This window comes from Salmo salar, chromosome ssa10, assembly GCF_905237065.1.
Source record: "Salmo salar chromosome ssa10, Ssal_v3.1, whole genome shotgun sequence".
Classification (NCBI taxonomy): Eukaryota; Metazoa; Chordata; class Actinopteri; order Salmoniformes; family Salmonidae; genus Salmo; species Salmo salar.
This window is the reverse complement of record NC_059451.1, coordinates 78248790-78268736: the sequence shown is the minus strand read 5'-3', so window position 1 is coordinate 78268736 and position 19947 is coordinate 78248790. Positions and strand designations below refer to the sequence as shown.

Genomic DNA, 19947 nt, shown 5'->3' with positions numbered 1-19947 from the left:
TAATATTTTAAACACTTTGGGGCATGTTGGCAGTTAACCTGAAGTGTCTATACAAGGAGATTCACCTTTATAACAAAACATGTTTTATCCAGTATTTATGACATGATTAACCCTTTGACCCTTATTAGGAGAAGTTGACTAACATAACATTACACATAGGCGACAACAAACTATCCGAGAAAATGTTTGTTTTGGTGACAGACTTAACAGTGCACACCCGAGGTCTGGTTCTGGGTGCCGAGATTAGTTTGAATCAAATAGCAAAGTTAGTTAAGATCAGCCTATATCTCAAATGTTTGACTATTTATATCATTGTTGTGAAGCAGTGTCTCAAAGAACAGGCATTGAGATTATATTCTCAGTGTTCTCCTGAGCCCACACTGCATAGTTGAAGTCCCTTCTGACCTATTTATAGTGTTGGCCCTCGCTACAATGTCATCTGTAACTCGACTCCATCTGTTTAGTCACAACATGTTGAATGTCAGTTGTCAGAGAGAAGCAGAGAACTTGGCTCTGCGATTCCCCTTCACTCTGTCACTAGACAGCCCAATGGAGTCTGCTGCGGCTGAACCAAGACCCACTGGGGTCAGCAGCCTCTTGGGTGTCCCAGGGCTCATCACCTGGGACGGGGACGAGGCGATTGACGCGGAGGTGATCGGCGGCATCAGGCCCAGGTCCTCCCCTCTTCCACGGAGAAGGAGCTCCAATGACTTAAAGGACTGTGAGCTCGAGCTGACGCCGTCAAGCTCCAGGAGGGTGTCATTTGCGGACGCCCTCGGCCAAAACCTGGTGAACGTGAAAGAGTTTGACTCGTGGGACATAACCATTCCGCTGAATTTTGACGCCCTTGAGGGAGAGAAAGAGGTAGAGGAATATTACTTGTCCTCCTTATACACTCCTCCACCGTCCGAAGAAGCCATGGTCCTGAGAGTTCAGGAGCAGAAGCTAGAATTGGAGAGCATTGAGTTACTCCACGGGACTACGATACTGCGGGGCGTGGTCCGTGTTCTCAATGTCTCATTTGATAAGATGGTGTACATCCGCACCTCTCTGGATGCCTGGGCCACGCACTTTGACCTGCTGGCAGAGTACATACCAGGGTCCAGCAATGGAGACACTGACTGCTTCTCCTTCAAGCTCACCCTGGTGCCCCCCTTTGGGGAAAAGGGGGCCAGAGTGGACTTCTGTCTCCGGTATGAGACCCCTGTTGGGACTTTCTGGGCCAACAATAGTGACCGGAACTATGTGATGTTTTGTCACCAGAAAGTCAAAGAGCTGAAAGAAAAAGCACAAAAATACAAAAACGGGCGTAGGAAAAGCATCCTGAAAGCCAACATGTGAGGATGATCAGATTAATCAAAACAGGCTTGTCTTGAGTGTGTGTAGATTGATGGAATGATTGAATGCTACAGCAGTACGTTTTTGAAAATGTGTGGTCCAGTCCAGTGGTCCAGTCGTGTGAAAGCTATGAGGCTTTCACATTGATAATGCCTCGCCTCAAAATACACCGTTTTACATATATCTAGATATATTTGCTTCCTAAAAATAAGCCAACTTGCAGTTTATTATGAAATTATGATTTTACAGTAAATGTTGGACAATTGTTGTTGGGTCTTTTTTCCTGAGCTTTCATTTCATTTATTTACAGTCATGAATTTCCCTGTGACGAAAACTGGTCATCAACCAGTGATGAATCGTCAGGTAATCAATCATTCATTGTACTAAATCATTAAAACGTTAAAGGACTAAAATCAATTACATTAAATCATTAACTAATGTAAATTATGATTTTTCCTCTCTAGATGTAAACAAACATGGAGGAGAGATGACTAGTGTGAACATCTCTGAGTCTCAGTCAGGAGCACTCCAAGATGATCATCAGAAATTACTGGTGAGTAACACCTGCAGCATTTGGATTTCAGAACTTTTACAGATGAGTCATGTATCCAGGGTTTTCTTACAACATACGCTTTTGTGATACATAGCTTGACATAACATTTATGTACGATTTTCAAATTAGCCTTACTTGTTATTGTGGCCTTCAATGATGATTCATGCAAGGTTTAATTAAGTTTTAATGTAATCTACAGTAAATGGCATGGTAAAATGCCATGGTTAGGCTTAAAGCTGCAATATGTAACGTTTTGAGCGACCCACTAAATTCACATAGAACTGTGTCTTATAGATCTGACATTCTCATTGAAAGCAAGTATAAGAAGCGGTAGACCTGTTCTATGTGCTCTATTTCTAAGTTTCGTTTTTGCGTCTTTTACTTTCGGTTTTGTATACCAGCTGAAAATACAATGTTTTTGGTTATGGAAAATATATTTCAAGCGGTTTAGATGGTACAATGATTCTCTACACTAAACTTGCTTATTTTGGGGTGACCTCAGAAACGGGAGACAGTGAACCCTGTTGCTCTTTCTCAATATGTCATGTGATCACTGATGTCCAAGCCCTGGTAGTCATTACTTTAACATACTGTACTAGTTGCATCTTTATGACACTTGAGTCAAATGCCAAGTATTTATATATGTTCCATGACAGGAGCTTAGAGAGGTCTTACATGGTCACATGAGTGACTAAGCAACACATTGCAATGGTTGCATTACAAACTCAAACATTCAAATGTTACTGGCCAGAGGCCAGTGCTCATGTGAGGTTTGGTTTGGGGTGCCAAAATGAAATGTCTAAAAATATATTTTGGCTTGGTCATGAGCAATATTTAATCTGAACGTGCCAATCTAAATGTCATCATCCCCAAACTAGCCTAACCATTGAGGAGGCATTGTGTGAGAAGGCTAAATTGAATCTATCCTTCTTGCTGTTTGACAGATCGAGAGCAGCCAGAACTCTAGCCAGAGAAACCGACGAAAGGCAGCACGATTGGTGAAGGTGCAGGACTACTTCATCCAGAGAGAGGATGAGACCCAAGAGAAAGAGAAGGGAACAGTGGAACCATCACAGATCCCACGGGAAAGCACATTCCCACAGGAAACCCCTTCAAATGGGCCTGAGGTACAACCACTGCCACCACAGCACAGGAAAAAGTTTGGGCTGCAGGCGACTTCAGATTCTCTGGCTACGTGCAACAAATTGTCTCCTGGTCTCAGGGACAGCACGTCTTGTGAGGAGTCAGTGAAACCTGAGAACATAGACTCAATGGTCAGCTCAGCCCCATCCGAGCTGGGAGAGGAACATGTCTCACCGATCCCCAGCAACAAGTCAGATTTAACTGATCAACCCGCTGCACTGAGCCAAAATGGTGATACGTCTGTTTCCAAATTGGAGGGAAGTGCTCTGATGCAGATGGAACCGGAGAAGGGTGGATCTGCCATCAACACAGAAGGAACACATTCAGATAACACTGTAAGGTTGGAGAACAGCACAGCAGACTCAGTCCCAGGCAGCCAGACCAATAGCTTTACGTTTGGAAATGTTGTGGCCCCACTATACTGTCAAGTATTTGGTAGAGTGGCGAATGAGAGCCAGAGCTCAACCGATATTGGTAATCGAACAAGGGGGACATTGCATGGAAGGGATTCAACAGCCTGTACAGTCCAGAGTTACGTAGAAACTCACTCCTGTGTTTCAGCTGATACCCAGAGGACACCTGAAGAAAAGCCTGTAGATCAACAGCAATATCTTGAATCAAGCCAAGGACATTTCCTCTCTGGATTAAGTGCAGAAAAAAAGCCTGAACTTGAACCTCTGTCAGAAGAGACAGTAGGTTTTCCCAGGGCTCACACTGCCCTGCACACTGCTGCTGCTCTCAGGGCACAAATCCCCAATGAGGACTCAGGCCTCCAGGGGCCTGAAGAGAACATTCTGCCTCCCCAGTCCCAGATCCACCAGGACAGCAAGTTTTTCCAGACACAAACCCCATTACCAAACACAACACTTTCACAAACTCCTCAAGACACAACACTTTCACAAACTCCTCCAGACACAATACTTTCACAAACTCCTCCAGACACAACACTTTCCCAAACACAAACCTTGATAGACACAACACAAGGCAGTCTCTTACAGTCACAAACTGAAATGGGGTCAAAACATGTCTCTGCTGAAATGACTATGCAGGGGGCCAGTGGTGGATATGAGAGACCTGATGAGTCAGAGGAAATGGAGAACCCTTCCTCAGCCAACACTGATGAATGGTCAACAGGCACATTCACAGAATTAGTAGGCACAGATATAGCCATGCTAGAGCCTGTGTATGCTGACCTAAAAGTTTTCACTTCAACAACAAAGGTGGAGGAAAAGATCCCCACTGAGCACCAAAACTTAGCTGTGACCTGTACAGACACACTGGAGGAAGAAACCAGTGGGACAATGTTAAAAGAGGATCCCATTGTCATTAAGGAATGGACATCATTGGAGAAGTTGATGAGAAAACAAACAGATCAAGTGAAGGGTGAACTATCATTTGAAGTGTCAAACACCTTTTGTAATGAAGAAAACAGGCATTCTATTGACAGTAAGGATTATAGTGAGGAAGAAGGCAAGATGACAAACTATGTGAGGGATGATTATGATGAAGACACTGACAAGGTCCCAATGTCCAAAGAAGACGATATTCATAAGGAAGATGACCTGGTAATTATGAAAAATGAGGAGGATTTAGTTCCTACCGAGAACGAGAAAGGTGCAAGTGATGGCCAACCATTGCTAAAGAGGAATATAATAGAAAAAGACTGGGAGGGGACTGTGGAAGAGGAAGAAGAGGAGATGATGGGGGAATATGTGGAGGAGGGCGAATGGGAAGAAGAGAAAGTAGTTGTACGAGAGGTAGAAGTGAAGATGATGGCTGGGGAAAAGGAATTGGAGGAGGTAGGGGAGGTGGAGGAAACAGAGGAGGAAGTGGGGAAGGAGGTGACCAAGGAGGAGTTGGCGGTAGAAGAGATGGATAAGGACAAAGAAGAAATTATGTTATGGGAAAAAATACAAGTAAGGGTGGAGGAAGAGGAAGAGCTGGTGAAAGGAGAGGAGGAAATAGAGAAAGAAATGAAAGACGAGATGGTTGTTGAAGAAGACCTGGAGGAATTAGAGGAGGGGGATGTGAAATGGATAGAGTGGGAGGAAGAGGAGATTGTAGAGGAAGAGAAGGAGGAGGAAGCCGAGAAAGACAAAGTAGATGTAGAATTACTAGATTATCAAAATGAATTGGTGGATAAGTTAATCAAGCCAATGGGCAATACTTGTAAGGGTAAGGGGGGTGAGAGCACAAATGTAAATGTTGCAGAAAAATCAGGCCCAGAAGAAAATACATTAAAGATGGATGAAGTGTCAAATCTTTGCTACAATGACGTAACGCCGGACACCAATCCTCTTGGAGGAGAGGAAATGGATTCCATCAAAGGAGACGGGGAATCCTACATTCAAACAGATGAACCTGCCAGTGAGAAAGAGGGTGAAGGGGGGGCTGAGGCAGACAACGCGTCCACAGAGTCCCTGTCAGATGATGAGATGGAGCTGTACATGCACAGTCTGAGGGCTGCACAGAAGCAACGAAACAAGGACTTGAGTCTTGGGAAACGGCCCTCGATAAGTAGAAGAGGCAGCAGGCTGTCCATGCCATCCATCAGTGAGTCTGTGGATGAGGCAAGCAACCAGGAAGATCAGCCAGACACAGTGTCTGCGGAGCATCAATCTACAAGTACAGTGCCCGTTGTGGAGGGAGGGCAGGATAGCACCAGGAGCAATGTCATGTGGTGGAGAGAAACATTTTCTTGGCATAATCTCTCAAAAGCACTGTTATACACCGTCCTGTTCGTGGTGTTTTTTTTTGCTGCTTACCATTATGACTTTCTGGCCTGTTTCAGTCTTTATTTGTTATCTGTGATCTGGCTGGTTTGTCAGGGAGAGAAACAGCCGATGAAAGGAAATAATAGAATATGATGAGACCTGTGAAAATATATTTCAGTGTTTATAAAGTGCTCCACAATAATTTTTCATTATGCCTCATCTGAGAATACATGAACTCGCAAATGTAGATGTCAAATGTACAAAATGATTGGTGTGTAGCATACTGCAAAGAGTTTCATGTAAATGTACGTTAAAGTCAGTATATGCATTGTTCTATCCAAATTCCATCAAGAAATACTGTATATATATATATATATATATATATATATATATATTTTTAGAACATTCTTATTAAAATGATATTAACAGGCGAGGATGTTATCCTTTAATTAGCTATACTCTTATGAGCGTCACCTAGTTCAAGGCAGACCCTTTTTCAGTTCAATGGAGCACACAATAATATTATTTTTCTAATCGAATGTTATGTGCCTTTTCTAGACATTGGCCATACTATTGATGCATCTTGACAGCATGTATGTTATTTGAACACATTAGTTCAAAGCCTTGCGTTCAAATAACACACCAGTTACAAGGCTGTGGACCATTGCTTAGATGGATTATTGATAATAACAACTTTTATTGTATTATTGTATTTGGTGTAAATTAAACTGATTTTAAAACAGTCTGAATTAGATTTATTTTGTACCAGATGCCTCCAGATTCCTAATATCAATTTACAGTATGTTATTACTTTATTATTTAATAAATAAATATGCTTAACAAAAACTACTATGTCTATGAATCTCTTTTCTGATAACAGTAGTAGAAGAAAAAAACGGTAATTTCCTGCAATCTTTCAACAAATAATAGAATTGACCACATGCGTATTTACAGTACCCTTGGGACACATTTAAAAAACATGTAGACATTTCCCACAATGTGAAGTATAGTGCATGCAGAACTTTTGTGATGAAGCAGGGGCGGACTGGGACCATAAATCGTCCCAGGCATTTCTGACACACTGGGGTCAAATGGGCCAGTCCACTAAACTATTTTGGGTTGGTGTACGTGAAATGGGACAGCAGCCCATTAGTCAAATGATAATCATTCTGCACCAAAATCATAATAACATTTCTTAACAGGGCCATTTTTTTTAAAGATGGACCGGCCCACCGGGCATTTGCGCAAACTGCCCTAAGGCCCGTCCATTTCTGTGATGAAGACATCTCATGCCGTATTCTTACTGTGGGACTCCATCCATCACACCACTGACCTTTGGGAGGTGAACTCTACATGGCACCACTGGAGGTTGTCAAGCACTAGTGAGTGTGGTTGTAATTTTAGCAGACATATTCCATTTCAATATCCCAGTGGTAATTCGCTCCCAACCAGGCTTGTTAGGGCTTTGTGATGACACATCTGTTTCCTGTACTCTGATGCATTACTGTTAGATTCATTAGATACTGTATAGGGCTCATACAATACAACTTTATTGTCCATGTCAGAGCAAACAACAGATATTTGTCTTCTGCTTTGTTCTCTTGGTAAATGAACATGGCAGAAGTTATGAAAGGGGTGTATACCTAATAGTAAGATTACGACACAATCATGGGTCAATGCTGATGTATGGTTGATTGGGAAAACAGAAAGTGTGAAGACCATAGTCCACTTCTTACTCATATCAGCTTGAGACAGTTTGAATCTGTTCTCATGTCAAGACAATGCTGTGTATGTTAGTCTTTCTGGTGTGTTGAAATGGTTTTCTTAATATACAATATAGACCTAACTGAATGTAACTGAATTCAATCTCTTTGTCTCTATCTGACTCGTGCTTTAAGAAAGTATGGAAGGCTGTTTTCCAAGACGCAGATTTTCTTTTGCCAAATAGAGTGGGATGACAGAACATAAGACGCAGCCTAGTGCACGTACTGTATATTCCCCATAGCGTCACAGTGCAACAGCCAATCTGGACAAGCAGGTCTCTCTTCACACACTGTACAAAATGTAACGTTTCTGTCAAACCAAGTGCAGTTATTCACCTTAGAATTTATGTAGCTAACTTCACCAGACATCAAAGACTCTCCCATCAATCACCAATATCATTAAATAGGTGGTCTATACCATAAGCTTGTAGTCAATTCGAGTAACTTGATAGCTAGCGCCTTGGGACGTCTTTGAACTTTAGCTGTTGGCTGTGGTCGAGGTAGTACAGCTGCAACCGCTTGTCAGGGGCTTTCGGGAGCGTCCTGTGTGAGGATTATCGCACCCTTTAGCTGTGCAAAAGAACATGTGGGCATTTTTAGCCACAAAGAGACACAATTACATTCTTAAAAGGGCAGACACACAGAGAGCCTCTTCTATTTGTGTAAAGAGAAATAAGGGCATGTTTAGCTAACATGGCAAATAATATTTTCCTTAATATCTTATATTCTCTTCTACAGGTTAATAGTATTTGTGTCCATCAGCTACATTTGAGCCTTTTCGGGATATTATGCAACATGAGTTCCATGAGAGTCATGTGGCTGAAGTGGCTGTGTACGTCTGAGGGTGAAGTGTGACATTGGAGTGACATTAGAGCCGTGCGTCATGATTATGAGCGTCATGCGCTATCAGCCAGAGCAAGGTGATGATATCACATTCATCCAGCTGTTTCACTGAGACTCATCATCGTGAAAATACATTTTCAAAACAAATGTGCTGAAGATCCTTTTCTCTTTCCCTATTGTATGATGATGACTGATGGAACGTTCTGTGATTATTAGGATCTTTCTGTAAGTGTCTGTCTGTTTCACTTTCTTAATACTTGCTAACAAGTGTAGGGCCAAAAAACATGTGACTTGTTACTTTGTGTGCCAGTACACATTAGCAGTCTATAACAATCAATGCTCAAAATACAAAACGCTATTATTTTATGACACCATGGGTTATTCACTGGGTCATTTGGGCATGGACTTTGGGGGGAAATTAATTTATTTTTATTGATCTATATAATATATTGAATACTTTTGTATACTTTCTAGCATTCAAAATAATATCTAGATACGATCTCTCTAAATACCAAGAACATGTTAAACTCTACTCATCACTACTGGGACAAGCAGATTTGCTTTACTTTAATCACGTTTTACAGTATAGAGGACTTGCATTATGTTTTACATTAATTAACAGTTCAATATAAACAAAAACATGTATGATGAATAACTATTTGTCATTTTAAGTGTTTTTCATGGTTGCAAAGCTGAGGGGCGCAAATGTCACCATAATTCAAAAACGACCCCACGGCTAATTGTTGTTTACACAATGGCTCACAGAAACACTTTAACCATAAATATTAAGTTATGACGCAAACACATGATGCTCAGTGTGTGTAAAGGTCCTCACATGCTGCTGCCTATGATGTCAAAATGTGGTCACCATGGTGGAATGGGACAGGCCTGTATCCCACATGACACTCTACTCTATCAAGCAGCTGTTTGCATACATCAGAAGGGTGTGTCAGGATCTGGCACCCTATTCACTATATAGTGCACTACTTTTGACTAGAGCCCTATGGGTCCTGGTCAAAAGTAGTGCACTATATAGGGAATAGGGTGCCGTTTTGGACACAGATTCAGTCTGACCCGATTCGGGAGGTATAAGCAGTCACCATCATGTGTTAGTTATTTTTAGGACAGCACACAAGTTAATATTCACCCAGGGATTTGAAGGAGAATTTAAAGTTTACTTATAACAGAGGCCAACGGGTTTAATTGTATCAATTTGTGCACATGCAGATTATATCTACACCAAAGTCTAAATCAATCCCACGTAATGCAATATTACAAGACTAATGAAAATAGCGACAGTATTTTAGAATAAGCAGCATGGCTATTGCCTATATCACCCTTTGATAAAATGTCTTATAAGTATAGATTTCTTCAGCCTATGTCAGGGGTACCCATGTAAAAAAATACAACAATTTACTATAGAATACTATAGTACTTAGTATAGAATTATGTAGTAAACTGTAGTATACTGTAGAATCCTATACTCCACAATGTAGTATCCCTCAATCGTGTAGTGCTTACTATAGACTTTTGTAGTATACTGTAGAATAATATACTACACACTGTACTATCCTCTGATCATGTGTAGTACTTTCTTTGAATTTTGTAGTATACTGTAGAATACTATACCACACACTGTAGTATGCCTCGATTGTGTAGTGCTTACTATAATATTTTGTAGTATACTGTAGAATACTATACTACACACTGTAGTATCCCCCTCGATCATGTAAGCCAGGCTTACTATAGAATGTTGTTGTCAAGGTTGGCTCAAGGAAGCAGGAGAGGCAGAGTCAAGCGCAGGAGACAGAAAATCCGTGAACACACTTTAATGGGCATCCACAATGTCTGAACACGGTAGGGCACGGCGCATACAAACAAATGCTCCAAAAACACCCCGCTGAACCACTAAGCAGGGACGCAGCCCACAAAACCTCTGCGGCAAAAAAAAAACACAGGCAGAGGGAAAATATACGTTCCTCAAAACGACATCAGTCCTGACATAGACAATCACGCACAAAGCACAAACCTACCTAGCTCAACTAAATTTGATTTGAACGTGCTGTCCTTCGGGAGCTCATGCAGGGGATTTCCTCTGAGGTTCCAACTTGATTGTGTAGTGCTTACTATATAAATATAAATACTGTAGAATACTATATTCCACACTTCAGTATCCCTTGATTGATTGATTGATTGATTGATTGATTGATTGATTGATTGATTGATTGATTGATTTTATTTGACTATTTAAAAACATAGTACAACCACAAGTGTGGATGCAATGCATTTAGAAATGTGTCAAGAATAACACAAAAAACTTTTAAAAGCTAACCCACATGAAAAAATACTATAGTATACTATGGTCTAAATACTGTAGTATTACTATATTTATATACTATATAAATATAGTATTGCTTTTATGGATTTTACTGTAGTATTTTTTGCGGGCATGACTGAAGTATACTGTGGTATTTACTGTAGTGTTTTTGCAGTATTCACTGTATTGTTTCTGTGGACATGACTGTAGTATACTATAGTATTCACTGTAGTGTTTTTGCAGACATGACTAGTATACTGTGGTTTTCACTGCATTGTTTTTGAGGACTTTACTGTAGTATTCACTGTAGGGTTTTTGCAGACATGTCTAGAGTATACTATAGTATTCACTGTAGTGTTTTTGCGGACATCACTGTAGTATACTGTAATATTCACTGTAGTGTTTTTGCGGACATGCCTTCTATACCATGGGGAGCTCATGCAGGGGATTTCCTCTGAGGTTCCACCTCGATTGTGCAGTGCTAACTATAGAATTTTGAAGTATACTGTAAAATACTATATTCCACACTGTAGTATCCCTTGATTGATTGATTGATATATTTGACTATTTACAAACACAATACAACCACAGATGTGGATACAATGCATTTAGAAATTTGCCAAAAACAACACTAAAAAAGATTAAAAGCTAACCCACATAAAGAAATACTATAGTATATGGTCTAAATACTGTAGTATTACTATATTTATATACTATACAAATATAGTAGTGTTTTTATGGACTTTACTGTAGTATTCACTTTAGTATTTTTGTGGGCATGACTGTAGTATACTGTAGTATTTACTGTAGTGTTTTTGCGTACGTGAATGTAGTAAATGTATATTATTCACTGTAGTGTTTTGTGGACATGACTGTAGTATACTATAGTATTCACTGTAGTGTTTTTGTGGACTTTACTGTAGTATTCACTTTACGGTTTTTGCGGACATGACTGTATTATACAATAGTATTCAATGTAGGGGTTTTGCGGACATGACTGTAGTAAACAATAACATTCACTAGTGTTTTTGTGGACAATACTGTAGTATACTATAGTATTCACTGTAGTGTTTTTGTGGACTTTACTGTAGTATTCACTTTAGGGTTTTTGCGGACATGACTGTAGTAAACAATAACATTCACTACTGTTTTTGTGGACATTGCTGTAGTATACTGTAGTATTCACTGTAGAGTTTTTGTGGACATGGCTATAGTATACTATAGTATTCACTGTAGTGTTGTTGTGGACATGACTGTAGTATTGTATAGTATAAATTGTAGTGTTTTGCTGACTTTACTGTAGCATTCAATGTAGTGTTTTTGCAGACATGACTGTAGTATACTATAGAATTCACTGTAGTGTTTTGTGGACATGACTGTAGTATACTGGAGTATTCACTGTAGTGTTTTTGCAGACATGACTGTATTATACAATAGTATTCAGTAGTGCTTTTACGGACTTTACTGTAGACGACAAAACAAAATACACTAGACAAGGTGGGATCTTTTTGTATCGTTGGGCACATTCGCTATATAGCACAACATTTTTTGTGACAAAACCATCAGTAGAGTTGAAAATGTGATGGTATTTTTTTATTCAGTACATGGGAATTTAAGCCAAAAAAATGTTTTATGTGCAGTACGGAACCCTGGAACCCTGACCAGTTCACCGGACCTGCTACCTTACCCCGGACCTGCTGTTTCGACCCTCTCTCTCCATCTCTACCACTGTCTCGACCTCTGAATCCTCGGCTATGAAAAGCCAACTGACATTTAGTCCTGAGGTGCTGACCTGTTGCACCCTCCACAACCACTGATTTATTATTTGACCATGCTGGTCATCTATGAACGTTGGAACAGCTTGAACAATGATCTAGCCTTAATGGCCATGTACTCTTATAATCTCCACCTACACAGCCAGAAGAGGACTGGCCACCCCTCAGAGCCTGGCTCCTCTCTAGGTTTCTTCCTAGGTTCCTGCATTTCTATGGGATTTCCCCTAGCCACTGTGCTTCTATATGTGCATTTCTTGCTCTGTGGGGTTTTAGGCTGGGTTTAAGGACTTTGTTAGATCTGCTGATGTAAAAAGGGCTTTATAAATACATTTGATTGATTGATTACGTCATCACGCACAGCCTTTTATCCACAACAAGTCAATTTTATGAAACACATATCTGGTGGAAAAATGTGCATATTGTTTTTATGCAGATTTTTTTATATTTGCCTGAAACTTGTCGCCAATTGGATGGAAACCTAGTGTAGCCTACATGAATAAAAACACATTTCAGCACAACATATCATTGCGTGACTCCCAAGTCTACTTCAATATGATGGTTATTATAGCAATATTTACGCATTAACGTTTCCACTGCCATTTCTAACACAATTACTTTTACCAACACAAAAAAATAAACCTTGTCTAGAAAAAATGTGTTTTGTCGAAATTTGGAAAGTTTATCAACAAATTTGCTGTTTCCATTAGGTCTGTTGTGAAATTTTTTATCCGACATGCAGTACTTTACTTGCATAAAAAGAATGGATGGAAACCAGTTTACAGTCTTCTTTCACAACCAGAAGCCCAGGAAAGACATTACCCATGAGCTCTACCTCAAGTGTAAAATAGGGAATGCCTATTTTATTTTTTATTTTTTATTTCACCTTTATTTAACCAGGTAGGCAAGTTGAGAACAAGTTCTCATTTACAATTGCGACCTGGCCAAGATAAAGCAAGCAGTTTGACACATACAACAACACAGAGTTACACATGGAGTAAAACAAACATACAGTCAATAATATAGTAGAAAAATAAGTCTATATACAAAGTGAGCAAATGAGGTGAGATAAGGGAGGTAAAGGCAAAAAAGGCCATGGTGGCAAAGTAAATACAATATAGCAAGTAAAACACTGGAATGGTAGATTTGCAGTGGAAGAAAGTGCAAAGTAGAAATAGAAATAATGGGGTGCAAAGGAGCAAAATAAATAAATACAGTAGGGGAAGGGGTAGTTGTTTGTGCTAAATTATAGATGGGCTATGTACAGGTGCAGTAATCTGTGAGCTGCTCCGACAGCTGGTGCTTAAAGATAGTGAGGGAGATGTGTTTCCAGTTTTAGAGATTTTTGGAGTTCGTTCCAGTCATTGGCAGCAGAGAACTGGAAGGGGAGGGGCCAAAGGAGGAATTGGCTTTGGGGGTGACCAGAGAGATATACCTGCTGGAGCGCGTGCTACAGGTGGGTGCTGCTATGGTGACCAGCGAGCTGAGATAAGGGGGAACTTTACCTAGCAGGGTCTTGTAGATGACCTGGAGCCAGTGGGATTGGCGACGAGTATGAAGCGAGGGCCAGCCAACGAGAACATACAGTTCGCAGTGGTGGGTAGTATATGGGGATTTGGTGACAAAACGGATGGCACTGTGATAGACTGCATCCAATTTATTGAGTAGGGTATTGGAGGCTATTTTGTAAATGACATCGCCGAAGTCGAGGATCGGTAGGATGGTCAGTTTTACGAGGGTATGTTTGGCAGCATGAGTGAAAGATGCTTTGTTGCGAAATAGAAAGCCAATTCTAGATTTAACTTTGGATTGGAGATGTTTGATGTGAGTCTGGAAGGAGAGTTTACAGTCTAACCAGACACCTAGGTATTTGTAGTTGTCCACATATTCTAAGTCAGAACCATCCAGAGTAGTGATGCTGGACGGGTGGGCAGGTGCAGGCAGCGATCGGTTGAAGAGCATAGATTTAGTTTTACTTGTATTTAAGAGCAGTTGGAGGCCACGGAAGGAGAGTTGTAAGGCATTGAAGCTTGTCTGGAGGGTAGTTAACACAGTGTCCAAAGAAGGGCCAGAAGTATACAGAATGGTGTCGTCTGCGTAGAGGTGGATCAGAGAATCACCAGCAGCAAGAGCGACATCATTGATGTATACTGATATACTGTGTCATGACGTTGGCCTGTGGGTAAGGTTTATGACCCCCCCCCCCATAAATACCTTTCTCCCTTCCCCTCTCTGACCCTACTGAAGGACTTGAATAGCCTGTGTTAAATATAGAGAGTCTGGGAACATCAAACAAATGGGGAAAAGGAACCATATTTTGGTAATAAAACCAGTTGGAAATATGCTTGGGAACGTAATGAGTATGGATTTCATTTCAGTTGTCATCTGAGACATTATGACTGATGACAGGACGACATAAACTGTACCTGGGAAAGTATCCACCCTCTAGTTATCAGAGTCACATGGAATTGTTATGCAATTTAAATGTTTGATATTGAAATTGTTTTTTAGGAGATTAAATGTAATTTTAGCTTCCAAATGAGAGATTTGGGTTAGACGGATCCAGTCTAACAGACAGACGAAGATACCACCACGTATCCAATTTACCACCAGAGACATTCTTGCGAGGACAGGAAGGTCTGTTGGCCAACCCGGCCAGCATCTACGACCAATCTACCGAAGCGCAGCTCAGAGTAAATATTTATTGCATTTTTCTTTTCCAAATGGGCGGTAATTTAGAATGCATAAGATAATGTATTTACGATAGCATAGCTGCTGTTTCTGTGTTCCTAAATCTTCCCGCTCTTTCATTCAAGCCCAACCCCCTTTCCTTTGTGTAACCAGCTTTCATACAGGTTCCGTTCACCAGGGGTGAATTCTGTATGACATCATTGCATTCTGTGTATTTGTAATTCTGTGTGATTAGTTAGGTATTTAGTAAATAAATAATTAAACCCAATTTTGTATTGCTGATTCAACTTGTTAGCCAGGGTTCGTGAAGATAGCCAAGAATTTACAACTTTCATTATGAGACTGAAAATAAGATAAGGGTTAATATTGACTGCTATCGATGTAAAATATTACAAAGTATTTTAAGAGTTTATTCGGAAGATAACGGCTCTATAAACGTTCTTCCGTGGTTCCCCGACTTTCTAGTTAATTACATTTACATGATTAGCTTAATCAGGTAATATTAATTACAGAGAAATCATTTTATAAGTTAGCATGTCATATCACTTAATCCGGCATAGCCAAAGACACGACAACTGTATACTATTAACATGAGTGCAGTAAAACATGTTTTACATGTTTTCATATAATAAGCACTGATCAGTATAACCAATCAAACACAAGAAAGGCTCATCAAAACACATTACTAAGGTTCTTCTCACAGTATATAAGGGCTATGATGACAGGACTTATCTTCCAATATGCTCCAAAGAGTCCTTTTTTATTCTATGAAATGCATCCATCCCTCCATCCCTTTTCCCTCCATCCCTTTTTCCATTCCTTGGAGAAAACACAAGTGTGAGGTTGGTGGTGTTGGTAATTTTCACTTTCACTTCAATCACATGTTAATGAATTAACAAACTCAAGGGGAGGAGACGAGGAGCAGAGTCAGAGTCCATAGAGTTATATGGAGTTTGCAACATTATATCTGTGCCTTAATGGCGTCTGTAACGGTTAGGCCATCTCCATTTTGAAGTAGTCCCTTTTCTTCTTCTACTACTTCTATGAGTTGGCAAACAAACTGAAAGGGTGTATACTGCCACCTGGAGTGTCTTATTTGAACAGATATGAAGCCAAGGTTGAAGATTTACTGCCACCTGCAGTTATGGAATGTTTGCTCAGGAGTATAATAGTTGAGCTGCAGAACTATATCTGTAATTAACTCAGGCTACTGTTGATGACAAGAATTGTATTTATTTATTTAGTAGACACTCTTATCCAGAGCAACTTAGAAGAGAAATTCAGGTTTAGTGCCTAGCTCAAGGGCACATCGACAGATTTTTCAGCTAATCGGCTCAGGTATTCAAAACAGTGACCTTTCAGTTACTGACCCAACACTCTTAACCACTAGGCTACCTGCCACCCTAGCATCTAGCGAATTGCATCCTGTTAAAGATATAAAGATGTACTGTAAGATTCATATAAACACTGCAACAAAGGGTGGTGATAACGATGCGTTTGTGTTATGTTTATCCATTAAATTGTTGGGAGTATATATAGTGTGTGACTTACTTTATTTTTATACAGTTTTCTCTCCATCAGTCAGCAGGCAGCACCTCTCAAAAAATCTTGGGTGTGCGTCAGCTCATGCTTTTTACTTGTATTGGGACAAACACAAAATACAGTATGAGGATTACGATAATCTACAGAGTGGACAGTTGAAGGGGAAATATGCAATATAATAGAATACCATACACGTTACAACACGTTTCACATTAAAACGTTGGGAAACTCAAGTTCTGGGGGTGTTCAGTGTGTGAACAAATGCCTGCACACATGTCTGCAACACTGCAAAAGACAGTAATTGAGAAAAGGTGCCTTTACTGCGCCTCATATTTCTTGAGTTGTTGGACTGCAGGTTCATGGTTGAGTCTCATAGCTTCCTGCATTGAAGTGTTACCCTGTCTGCAAAGAGAACATGTCACAAAGTGGTGACAGTTTAACTTTGCCAAATAAACTTTTAAAGCCTCCATAGAAAATGTGTGTACATGGTCAATATAGTGATAAGGATTTTTAGTGACCACTGATCTGAAAGAATAAAATAGGGGGAAGCATATTCCCCTATCTAGTCCTTGTACCTACCTGTGGTCATTAAGGGCTATATCTTAACTTGAGGTATGTGAGTGTAACTCAGTTACATGTGATAGGATTGAGCACTAAGTACACAGTGAAGTGATCCTTTTCAGAATCGTGCCTAGGTTTACCATACGCCAAAGTGCCATACAATGCCAGAAATTGTCTTTGGTTGGAGGTGCTGGCATACAATTGTAGAGGTATGCAGGTAAATACATTTTTATAGAAAGTATACCATTATTAGATCAGTCTTCATGTTTTGAATGGGTACAAGTTCAGTCACTGACCAGCAGATGGTGATAGTGATTTCCTATAGAACCAGAGGCCATATGGCATCAACAAACAAAAAAACCTTGTGTTTATTCTTCATCATTGGCTTATTGCTACCAACTCGTAGGAGTCCCCACCCAGTTGACTACATTAAAATGGTGGAAGCCCTCAATGGCATTGTCCATGCTAAAACATGCAGAATATTTTTTTTGTAAGTATACCTACATTGGGGGAAAATCTAAACTAAAGAGTATTATTACTTTATATAAGATGGATAATATTATAAGGTGGAGCAAATTGAGAAATGGTTGGAGCTTAAGTAAATGATTTTTTACAATTTTAAAGACATAACAAATCATTAGGCTGTTCCTAGGCCATCATTGAAAATAAGAATTTGTTCTTAACTGACTTGCCTAGTTAAATAAAGGTAAAATAAAAATAAAAAAATAGAAATATATTTTCATTGGATTATTCTTGTTAAATTACTTGGTGCTATTGTTCAAGAAAGACATTTTGAATTGTAATGTTTAAGCAAAGTATTCCTGTATTTGTGTTGTATTGCACAAACAATTTGCACTGTACAGGGAAAACAATTGCCTGTGTGTCCATAAACCAGGGTCCAGTCTACTCACTAGAGTCCTTAGAATTAAAAAAGGTGCTTGAATAAAAAGCTAGGTCATAGCAACTGTTGCTGGACTTTAACTGTGGTCAAACAGCTTAAAATGGGGTGCCTGGACACTATACAAATATAGCACTGTACTGGAAAAACTATTGATTGTGTGTCGGTCCCCAGACCGTAGGCAGGCCAAAATCCATTGCAGCGTCCATTACATTGGGGGCTTTGGAGCGGAGTGAAAATCCAGCTGCAGGCCGTGGGATCTATGGACGGGGCGGAGTGAAAAGCCATCAGCAGGCTGTGCGACACATTTCCAATCAAAAACTAATCATATTTGGTTGGTAGAGACCCTACTGAGTATTTCCCACCCACTTTTGAAGCTTAAAAAAATATGTGTTTAGGAGTGCAAGGTCGAATTGAGTTTATGCACACGCGCACTTCACATATGAGGCGATCCCTAACTGGGACAAGGAGAGCTCTACAAGGAGTGAATTTGAGTCGTCTGTCCCGTGTAGCTTAGTTGGCAGAGCATGTCGCTTGCAACGCAAGGGCAGTGAGTTCAATTCCCAAGGGGAAATTGTACGGACTCTATACAGTGAGTCGCTCTTTACTAGAGCGTCTGCTAAAATGTAAATTGGGCGCTAGCTCAAAAACCCAACATTAGCATGCATTTTGTCAACAAGAAGTAGAACATTACAAATATTTGCATAGATGTGAGATAATTAACTACTTCTCTGTGATATCATGTAGCTTTGGAATCGTGACATTACGTACTTTTGAGGAAAATAGGCAGGTTTCTCAATTTATGGTGCTTTCAAGACAACTGGGAGCTCTGAAAAATCCTGACGTCGGTGATCTTCAGCTCTAAAAGTCGGAGCTAAAGAAAGAGGCCAGTATGACCGTTCAAAACGATTTTTCTCGTCGGATCTAGTTTTTTCCCGCGTCTGAGATATCAGAGTTCCCAGTTTGGAACACGGCATAATACCTCTGACCTAGAGAAGGTATTGCTTGACTATTAGCTTAGCAACCGTGTGACGCAGCATGACAACGTGAACGCGATTGGTCAACACTGATGGTCATTCAATGCACATTGGGATTCCTATCTCCTCCTTTCTTTAATATCTCTGACCAGCCTCATTAGCGTTGATTCAAGTATATTTATAACTAACACAAGATAGTTCATCTGTGTTATTTGCGGTGGGAGCAAATTAAGCACAGTGGATAGAACATGCACGGATGTGGGCAAGGCCAAGCGCGAGCTAGCGTGTTGTAGCAATCATTTGCATATTTCAGAATCACTCAGAATACGCCGTGCAGGCCATTGACGACGCATGGGAAACTTGCACAATGGGCGTTAATACGATACCAATGGAGTTTTCCATCTCCTCAAAATAATCTCTGTAACAGAACGTAAAACAAGTGCTAGCCCTTATGCCGCGTTCATATGTTAGTCGGAACGCTGAAATTTCCGCCTTGCTAATTCGTTGAAGGTAGCACATGATAACTACAACCAGTTAGCAAGTAAGACATTTTTGGAAATGTATGGTATGTTTGATTCAGATGGCGTGTCAAGTGGAGATGAGCGTGAGAATAATTTGATTACAGTGGTGAATGCAAAAGAAAATACGAGAAGTTAAGTGGTAGTGGAGTCTTGTCAATCCAAGCCTAGTTTTTATTATTTTTTGGTCGGAATAAGGGTTTTGGATCGATGTTGTAACCTGGGAGGTCCGTTTGTAGTCTCTATAAAAAAAAATGTGGATGCATTGGATGAGATGGCATCGATGAGAGTAACAATACGTTTTTTTTTGTGTGTAT

At 40.2% G+C, this 19947-nt stretch overlaps 1 protein-coding gene across 1 annotated transcript; it reads left to right on the top strand.

The window, feature by feature from the left end:
* Positions 1–380: 380 nt before the first annotated feature.
* ppp1r3ab (protein phosphatase 1, regulatory subunit 3Ab) lies at positions 381–6490 on the top strand. The gene is made up of 4 exons (XM_014124567.2): positions 381–1337; positions 1649–1701; positions 1803–1891; positions 2836–6490. Exons 1-4 carry the CDS (start codon positions 433–435, stop codon positions 5899–5901), a joined length of 4113 nt encoding a protein of 1370 aa, XP_013980042.1. The 5' UTR covers positions 381–432; the 3' UTR covers positions 5902–6490.
* Positions 6491–19947: the final 13457 nt, after the last annotated feature.

Bases quoted from the DNA above. Each gene is read 5' to 3' on its own strand.
- ppp1r3ab (XM_014124567.2), top strand. From the start codon at position 433: ATGTCATCTGTAACTCGACTCCATCTGTTTAGTCACAACATGTTGAAT. The intron at 1,338-1,648 runs GTGAGGATGATC...ATTTATTTACAG, and splicing joins AGCATCCTGAAAGCCAACAT to TCATGAATTTCCCTGTGACG. The intron at 1,892-2,835 runs GTGAGTAACACC...GCTGTTTGACAG, and splicing joins ATGATCATCAGAAATTACTG to ATCGAGAGCAGCCAGAACTC.